At 42.0% G+C, this 10,645-nt stretch overlaps 1 protein-coding gene across 1 annotated transcript; it reads right to left on the bottom strand.

Moving 5' to 3' along the window:
* Positions 1–6,115: 6,115 nt before the first annotated feature.
* On the bottom strand, positions 6,116–9,192 carry LOC139753086 (uncharacterized). Its single transcript, XM_071669171.1, has 3 exons — positions 9,060–9,192; positions 7,080–7,166; positions 6,116–6,282 (listed from the first exon to the last, which is right to left on the bottom strand). The coding sequence occupies exons 1-3, from the start codon at positions 9,164–9,166 to the stop codon at positions 6,117–6,119; spliced, it is 360 nt and encodes a 119-aa protein (XP_071525272.1). The 5' UTR covers positions 9,167–9,192; the 3' UTR covers position 6,116.
* Between the last annotated feature and the right edge of the window lie 1,453 nt (positions 9,193–10,645).

The following is a 10,645-nucleotide window of genomic DNA, read 5'->3' as shown; positions in this document are numbered from 1 at the left end:
TCCTTGCGCTTTTTTTTTGCTTTGTCGCTGTTTTCCGCGTTTGCGAGGTAGCGCAAGGAAACAGACGAAAGAAATGGCCCAACCCACCCCCATGCACATGTATATACATACACGTCCCCACACGGAAATATACATACCCATACATCTCAAAGTACACATATATATACACACACAGACATATACATATATACACATGCACACAATTCACACTGTCTGCCTTTATTCATTTCCATCGCCACCTCGCCACACATGGAAAAACATCCCCCTCCCCCGTCATGTGTGCGAGGTAGCGCTAGGAAACTGGAATATTGGCTTATGATGTTTCTCAATTTTCTTCACTACACAAAGTACAGCCATATCTTGGATACATGAGGGTAGGTAGTTGGTCATCCGCCATGATAAAGTCTTGACAGACCAAAAGTTTATCTGGACTTCAAGTTTTCCAGTACATTCATGAAATACACCTTTTTGCTTTCCATCTCTATCACTTTGAAGAATGCTCCATTTGTTCACATTTCAATGAAAGAATAAGCTTCAATGTCTAAGCTACATTCTTTTCCAATTTCAAACAGAGACACAGAGAAAAGTGGAATGTGTTCAGCAGCTTTAGGGTCAATATTGGCATATTCTCCCATTACCTTCATGTTGTGTAGCTTCTGACATTGAGTTCCTCACATCGTAGACCAGGTGATTGTTCTCACTGTGGCCAGATCTGCAGCTAATGTCACCGTCGCCGCTGGATTTATCAATCCAGATGCACAGAAGCTCCTTCTGAAGCCCTACATTATGGGCTGGTGGATTACTACGATGTCTCAGAGTTTGAGAGACGCATTTCTGCCTTGGATCTCCTTGATGTTTTCAACATCAGTGGGAAGAACACATTCTTTATTCCAGTCAACCAGGCTCTGAACAAGCCCACACATGTTGAGGGTATTCCAGGGTATATACATATATATATATATATATATATATATATATATATATATATATATATATATACATGTATTTTTGTTTTTTTTGTCGCTGTCTCCCGCGTTTGCGTAGCGCAAGGAAACAGACGAAAGAAATGGCCCAACCCACCCCCATACACATGTATATACATACGTCCACACACGCAAATATACATACCTACACAGCTTTCCATGGTTTACCCAGACGCTTCACATGCCTTGATTCAATCTACTGACAGCACGTCAACCCCGGTATACCACATCGCTCCAATTCACTCTATTCCTAGCCCTCCTTTCACCCTCCTGCATGTTCAGGCCCCGATCACACAAAATCTTTTTCACTCCATCTTTCCACCTCCAATTTGGTCTCCCTCTTCTCCTTGCTCCCTCCACCTCCGACACATATATCCTCTTGGTCAATCTTTCCTCACTCATCCTCTCCATGTGCCCAAACCACTTCAAAACACCCTCTTCTGCTCTCTCAACCACGCTCTTTTTATTTCCACACATCTCTCTTACCCTTACGTTACTCACTCGATCAAACCACCTCACACCACACATTGTCCTCAAACATCTCATTTCCAGCACATTCATCCTCCTGCGCACAACTCTATCCATAGCCCACGCCTCGCAACCATACAACATTGTTGGAACCACTATTCCTTCAAACATACCCATTTTTGCTTTCCGAGATAATGTTCTCGACTTCCACACATTCTTCAAGGCCCCCAGAATTTTCGCCCCCTCCCCCACCCTATGATCCAATTCTGCTTCCATGGTTCCATCCGCTGCCAGATCCACTCCCAGATATCTAAAACACTTCACTTCTTCCAGTTTTTCTCCATTCAAACTCACCTCCCAATTGACTTGACCCTCAACCCTACTGTACCTAATAACCTTGCTCTTATTCACATTTACTCTTAACTTTCTTCTTCCACACACTTTACCAACCTCAGTAACCAGCTTCTGCAGTTTCTCACATGAATCAGCCACCAGCGCTGTATCATCAGCGAACAACAACTGACTCACTTCCCAAGCTCTCTCATCCCCAACAGACTTCATACTTGCCCCTCTTTCCAAAACTCTTGCATTTACCTCCCTAACAACCCGATCCATAAACAAATTAAACAACCATGGAGACATCACACACCCCGGCCGCAAACCTACATTCACTGAGAACCAATCACTTTCCCCTCTTCCTACACGTACATATGCCTTACATCCTCGATAAAAACTCTTCACTGCTTCTAACAACTTTCCTCCCACACCATATATTCTTAATACCTTCCACAGAGCATCTCTATCAACTCTATCATATGCCTTCTCCAGATCCATAAATGCTACATACAAATCCATTTGCTTTTCTAAGTATTTCTCACATACATTCTTCAAAGCAAACACCTGATCCACACATCCTCTACCACTTCTGAAACCACACTGCTCTTCCCCAATCTGATGCTCTGTACATGCCTTCACCCTCTCAATCAATACCCTCCCATATAATTTACCAGGAATACTCAACAAACTTATACCTCTGTAATTTGAGCACTCACTCTTATCCCCTTTGCCTTTGTACAATGGCACTATGCACGCATTCCGCCAATCCTCAGGCACCTCACCATGAGTCATACATACATTAAATAACCTTACCAACCAGTCAACAATACAGTCACCCCCTTTTTTAATAAATTCCACTGCAATACCATCCAAACATGCTGCCTTGCTGGCTTTCATCTTCCGTAAAGCTTTCACTACCTCTTCTCTGTTTACCAAATCATTTTCCCTAACCCTCTCACTTTGCACACCACCTCGACCAAAACACCCTATATCTGCCACTCTATCATCAAACACATTCAACAAACCTACAAAATACTCACTCCATCTCCTTCTCACATCACCACTACTTGTTATCACCTCCCCATTAGCGCCCTTCACTGAAGTTCCCATTTGCTCCCTTGTCTTACGCACTTTATTTACCTCCTTCCAGAACATCTTTTTATTCTCCCTAAAATTTAATGATACTCTCTCACCCCAAATCTCATTTGCCCTTTTTTTCACCTCTTGCACCTTTCTCTTGACCTCCTGTCTCTTTCTTTTATACATCTCCCTCTCAATTGCATTTTTTCCCTGAAAAATCGTCCAAATGCCTCTCTCTTCTCTTTCACTAATACTCTTACTTCTTCATCCCACCACTCACTACCCTTTCTAATAAACCCACCTCCCACTCTTCTCATGCCACAAGCATCTTTTGCGCAATCCATCACTGATTCCCTAAATACATTCCATTCCTCCCCACTCCCCTTGCTTCCATTGTTCTCACCTTTTTCCATTCTGCACTCAGTCTCTCCTGGTACTTCCTCACACAAGTCTCCTTCTCAAGCTCACTTACTCTCACCACCCTCTTCACCCCAACATTCACTCTTCTTTTCTGAAAACCCATACAAATCTTCACCTTAGCCTCCACAAGATAATGATCAGACATCCCTCCAGTTGCACCTCTCAGCACATTAACATCCAAAAGTCTCTCTTTCCTGCTCCTGTCAATGAACACATAATCCAATAACGCTCTCTGGCCATCTCTCCTACTTACATACGTATACTTATGCATATCTCGCTTTTTAAACCAGGTATTCCCAATCACCAGTCCTTTTTCAGCACATAAATCTACAAGCTCTTCTCCATTTCCATTTACAACACTGAACACCCATGTACACCAATTATTCCCTCAACTGCCACATTACTCACCTTTGCATTCAAATCACCCATCACTATGAACCCGGTCTTGTGCATCAAAACCACTAACACACTCATTCAGCTGCTCCCAAAACACTTGCCTCTCATGATCTTTCTTCTCATGCCCAGGTGCATATGCACCAATAATCACCGATCTCTCTCCATCAACTTTCAGTTTTACCCATATTAATCGAGAATTTACTTTCTTACATTCTATCACATACTCCCACAACTCCTGTTTCAGGAGTACTGCTACTCTTTCCCTTGCTCTTGTCCCCTCACTAACCCCTGACTTTACTCCCAAGACATTCCCAAACCACTCTTCCCCTTTACCCTTGACTTTCTTTTCACTCAAAGCCAAAACATCCAGGTTCCTTTCCTCATACATACTACCTATCTCTCCTTTTTTCACATCTTGGTTACATCCAAACACATTTAGACACCCCAATCCGAGTCTACGAGGAGGATGAGCACTCCCCGCGCGACTCCTTCTGTTTCCCCTTTTAGAAAGTTAAAATACAAGGAGGGGAGGATTTCTGGCCCCTGCTCCCGTCCCTCTTGTCGCCTTCTACGACACGTGAGGAATGCGTGGGAAGTATTCTTTCAACCGTATCCCCAGGGATAATATATATATATATATATATATATATATATATATATATATATATATATATATATATATATATATATATATATATATATATATATATATATATATATATAATGTTGTATGGTTGCGAGGCGTGGGCTATGGATAGAGTTGTGCGCAGGAGGATGGATGTGCTGGAAATGAGATGTTTGAGGACAATGTGTGGTGTGAGGTGGTTTGATCGAGTGAGTAACGTAAGGGTAAGAGAGATGTGTGGAAATAAAAGAACGTGGTTGAGAGAGCAGAAGAGGGTGTTTTGAAGTGGTTTTGGCACATGGAGAGGATGAGTGAGGAAAGATTGACCAAGAGGATATATGTGTCGGAGGTGGAGGGAACAAGGAGAAGAGGGAGACCAAATTGGAGGTGGAAAGATGGAGTGAAAAAGATTTTGTGTGATCGGGGCCTGAACATGCAGGAGGGTGAAAGGAGGGCAAGGAATAGAGTGAATTGGAGCGATGTGGTATACCGGGGTTGACGTGCTGTCAGTGGAGTGAATCAAGGCATGTGAAGCGTTTGGGGTAAGCTATGGAAAGCTGTGTAGGTATGTATATTTGCGTGTGTGGACGTATGTATATACATGTGTATGGGGGGGGGGTTGGGCCATTTCTTTCGTCTGTTTCCTTGCGCTACCTCGCAAACGTGGGAGACAGCGACAAAGTATAATAAAATAAAATATATATATATATACATATGAAAAATTATCACTGGGGATAGGGGATTAAGAATACTCCCCACGTATTCCCTGCGTGTCGTAGAAGGCGACTAAAAGGGGAGGGAGCGGGGGGCTGAAAATCCTCCCCTCTCGTTTTTTTTTTTAATTTTCCAAAAAAAGGAACAGAGGGAGCCAGGTGAGGATATTCCAAAAAAGGCCCAGTCCTCTGTTCCTAACGCTACCTCGCTAACGCGGGAAATGGCGAATAGTTTAAAAGGAAAAGAACATATGAAAAATGTAAGAAATAATTTAGAAAACTGAAACTTCTAGCTTGAAATGAAATGAAAAATGAATGTCACATAATGGTTCAACCTCTGGCTATGGAAAAGGGAAACGTATAATTTATTTACACAAACGTCAATGGTAGTTTTCATCAATTTAACCACTGTATCATACTGCCTGGTCCACTTCTCTTATCATGAAACTGGAACACATATATTATATATATATATATATATATATATATATATATATATATATATATATATATATATATATATATAAAGAAAAGATGATCCATTTGTCTTTATTCTATTCGCAACGCGGGTTGGTAACGGTCCGGCCTTCCACGTCGTCGGATGAGAGTTGGAAGCTCACTAATGGAGGAAGTAATGTATTGTGAAGATGTGCACATCACTGTGCACGTACACTACATTCATAAGAATTATGAACGAACGTACCCAGACACCACATACATATTGATTCGTTTAAACCTACTTGATTGAATATGTTGAAGACGTGCGGGACCGAGCAGAGGATGAAGACGTTCCTCATAGCCTGGACGTGATAGTTGGAGGTGAGCGCCTCCGTCAGCAGCAGAATGCTAGGGTCATACGGCAGGAGGATCGTGTCTCCCAACATCTCCTGAAACGTCCGCACCACACCTTCCACACCTGAACACACACACTATGGGTCATCATTTAAGCCAGGTTCTACCTACTGTTCTCTGCTGTTAGAGAATTATCATAGACGGAAAGCATGAATATCTGTTAGTTAGAATGTCTCATCATCATATCTCTATCTGTCAGTCGTCAGTGTGTCTGACCACCCACCTCCACCTGTCCCCTTGCCTTCAGTTGACCTGCAACACCATTTGGTGTAGTAACATGACCCCAACTGTAGCCCTGCTGGCCATACCTGGCATGACGTCATCGTACACCAGGTAGAACTGTCTGCCGGAGGTCAGGCTGATCAGGTACGACACCAGGTCAACTAAGGTCAAGTCTTCATCTGCCTTCCTGCAGGAAATGAGGATACAACATATTGTAAATAATTATGAGTTTCACCAATAGATAAAATGACCTGATCAGTTCCGCCTTTCTATCAACGAGTTTTTGTGTTAGTGATGATAACATGATGTGTGATTTTCTTAGACAAATTCTGTAACGAGGTCAGGGAGGCAGATCTTTTTTTCCAACATATTGCAAATGATTGTTCTAGTTTGAGGTTGTCTCAACTTGGTCATTGCTTGTGTTTTGTGTTTTCAAGATTCTCAATATTTTGATCTGTAAGAAACTATACCAAGATGCTAATAATAGAACGTTTGATAAATTTGATAGGAATGATTTGTAGATGAAGAGCCTATGTTCATCTGAACTCAGCCATACCCAGGTGACCCATTGAAGTAACTTAAATGTTAAATGAACACCACAGATAAACACACACACACACACACACACACACACACACACACACACACACACACACACACACACACACACACACACACACACACTTACACACACACACACACACACACACACACACACACGCACAAGCAATCAGCAGTAGACAGCAGTTCCTCCAACCTGTAACCAAGAAGTGGATGGCCTGCGGCTTCCCCAGGTCATTTGACGGACTGTAAAGTAGAGAAGTTGTCACAGTAGGTACCGCCACCAGCTGTCTACAACCTACTACGTAATAAATGTGTGCAATACTTACATAGCCAGAGAGAGGGTGAGGGAGCAGTTGTCACAGTAAGTACCGCCACCAGCTGTCTACAACCTACTACCTAATAACTGTGTGCAATACTTACATAGCCAGAGAGAGGGCGAGGGAGCAGTTGTCACAGTAGGTACCGCCACCAGCGCCCGTGTTGACCGGTGACCTCCTCGTCCTGCCGCTGCAACAACATAATGACAACGTTCACACAACATGATGAAGGACCACAACATACCTGGCCTGGGTGACTATTAAGTCATTTAATTCTGCATCAGAATGGTGGTTGTGGATCTGATATACATCATCTTTACTATGCGAAATATTTCTTGAATGGCTGATGTACTTTCCCTAGTGAAGTGAATCAAATTGGAATTTGAATATACCACTGATATATCTGGAAATATCATGAGGGTACATATAAATGCCATCCAGTTACATAGCTGTTGGTTTTCACTGTTAGAACTATGTTTTTTGTGTGTGATGTAGGGGCATTTTTAACTAGTGCATTGTTCAGTAATAAAGTTTTGAACCAGCGCACGTGCGTGGGTATTGCCGCGCTGGTAAATGGAGGCTGATGCTCGTCTCCCACGAGTCAGTCACTGTCCCATTCTTACGTGAGCAAAATGATCTCCAACTTGATATGAGGATGAAAAGTTCTGTTACGATATTGTTCACGTGAAAGCTAAAAACATCATTCCAAGACGAAACGATCTAATATCGAAAACTCTCACCATTAAACCAGTCATTATTACTGTGAGAGAAACATAGATAAATACGTCACGAAACATTTTTCTGCCGAATCAACAAAACCTGGGTATGGAATGTTCAATAAAAGTCGTATGGATAAGACAAGATGTTTGGAGTTATGATGATATCTACGTAAGTGTTATTAATACCGGTTGTAATGATAACCAGCTGCATATTACACATTGTACTTTGTAATTAAGTTTCGCTTTAATGTTTTACATTGTATCATTTATGCAATATTCTAATGACATTTTACTTACACTAATATTCCTTTAAAGTAAAGATTTTGAACAGACTGGGTGTAAACCTGATAATTACCAGTCAATATCAAGATGACAATGAATCTTGTTGATTCTGTATAACCAAAGTGTGAGAGCAGCAGAGACGCATGTAGCCAGGCTATGGTGCCTTGTGGTGGAATGATGACGATGTCAGACCTCGCCAGACGTTTGCTGGAATCCCAGTGAGTTTTGGGAGGGTTGGTGACGTGATACGTCAGGGCAATAGGGGAGAGCCACACCACAGATGACGTGGAGCGTTCACTTCCCGTCTCATTACTGGTAGTTAAAGCGTTGGTAGTAAAATCAGCACCCCTGTGGTCAACCACCCTATGGACATCTGTCCCATTTTCCATTACTTTGCGGCCCTTTACCCACACTGCAGAGATATGCCATTTTTATGGCCTGGATACAGAAAGAATGTTTCTTGAGAAAATGACACGGGATTCTTTTTGTGAATAATTCTATATCTTCTTAGATTCCTAGATCATTTCTTAGTACTGGTAATAACTGACTATCCTACAGACGAGCAGATATATCTGTGTGATCAGTCATTATAACCCCACACCTCCAGCTATTACATACATTCTAATTCTGTAAGGACGTGAGGTATCTTTGATCATCATTGTGTCGGACTATCACAGTCCTCATTCCACTGCACAAGAATCGTAGTTTTGTGACAGGGATAGAATGTCATGAACATGTGTTGTCCTGTGATGGAGAAGGTGCCTCCAAGGGAAGCAGCTACGTTATTACAGTGGCAGACGCTAGTGTTTATGTTTGTGGCGGATCACGATCCCCACATTGGTCATAATGGGAGGTATTCTACCCACAATGGTGTGTGGCAGTCACCAAGACTTATGTGTGCATGAATATATATTTACGTGTATGTACTTTTTATATATGGATGTGTTTTGTGTCTGTTTTTCTAAATGTTTGCATGTGTCTTTACATATTTGACAAAAATATTAGCTTTTTGAGTGCTCAGTTTGTTTGCCAAGAAAGGATATTGACACACGTGTTTCCTGGCATATCACTGTCCTTCATACCTGCTTTGAGACTTCCATGTATCGTGATAGTTGTTCATGTAGGCTAGGGGAGGTTCAGGGACTACAGGCAGGAGGGAATCACCACACGTGGATGATTCCGACACCATCCTCAGTATGTCTTGTGTTGCGTTGAGTCGCGTCACCTGCTGGGTTGATGGGGACAAATAGAGTAGGTACAGCTAGGCTGGCATGGATCATCTGCTGGGTGGATTGAGACAGATACAGTAGGTACAGCTTGTCTGGCATGGAACACTTGCTGGTTGCATAGATATAGATACATTGCCATTGTTCAAAACAAAGAACAGAGGAAGGAGTCAAGAGAGGATAATTCTTCGCATTAAGTCAATATTATGTTCTTGGCGCTACCTCGCTCGTGCGGAAAATAGCAAACATATCCAAGGGAAAGAGAAAAAAAAATGTAATATATATATATATATATATATATATATATATATATATATATATATATATATATATATATATATATATATATATATATATATATAGGGGATAGGGGAGAAAGAATACTTCCCACGTATTCCCTGCGTGTCGTAGAAGGCGACTAAAAGGGGAGGGAGCGGGGGACTGAAAATCCTTCCCTCTCGTTCTTTTTTAAATTTACCAAAAGAAGCAACAGAGAAGGGGGCCAGGTGAGGATATTCCCACAGAGGCCCAGTCCTCTGTTCTTAAGGCTACCTTGCGAACGCGGGAAATGGCGAATAGTTTGAAAAAAGAAAAAAAAGATATATAAATATATATATATATATATATATATATATATATATATATATATATATATATATATATATATATTCTTTTTTTTATTATACCTTGTCGCTGTCTTCCGCGTTAGCGAGGTAGCGCAAGGAAACAGACGAAAGAATGACCCAACCCACCCATGTACACATGTATATACATAAACACCCACGCACGCACATATACACACCTATACATTTCAACGTATACATGTATATACATACACAGACATATACATATATACGCAGGTACATGTTCATACTTGCTGCCTTCGTCGATTTACGTCGCCACCCCGCCACACATGAAATGGCACCCCCCCTCCCCCCGCGCGCGTGCGAGGTAGAGCTAGGAAAAGACAACAAAGGCCACATTCATTCACACTTAGTCTCTAACTGTCATGGGTAATGCACCGAAACCACAGCTCCCTTTCCACATCCAGGCCCCACAAAACTTTTCATGGTTTACCCCAGACGCTTCACGTGCCCTGGTTCAATCCAATGATAGAACGTCGACCCCGATATACTACATCGCTCCAATTCTATTCCTCGCACGCCTTCCGCCCTCCTGTATGTTCAGGCCCCGATCGCTCAATATATTTTCTCACTCCATCCTTCCACCTCCAATTTGGTTTCCCATTTCTCTTTCCTTCCACCTCTGACGCATGGATCATCTTTGTCAATCTTTCCTCACTCATTCTCTCCATGTGACCAAACCATTTCAATACACCCTCTTCTGCTCTCTCGACCACACTCTTTTCATTACCACACATTTCTTTTACCCTTTCATTACCTACTCAATCAAACCACCTCACACCGCATATTGTCCTAAAA

The sequence above is a fragment of the Panulirus ornatus genome, chromosome 14, assembly GCF_036320965.1.
Source record: "Panulirus ornatus isolate Po-2019 chromosome 14, ASM3632096v1, whole genome shotgun sequence".
Classification (NCBI taxonomy): Eukaryota; Metazoa; Arthropoda; class Malacostraca; order Decapoda; family Palinuridae; genus Panulirus; species Panulirus ornatus.
Note: the sequence above shows the minus strand (reverse complement) of the source record. Positions and strands in the feature narration are given on the sequence as shown.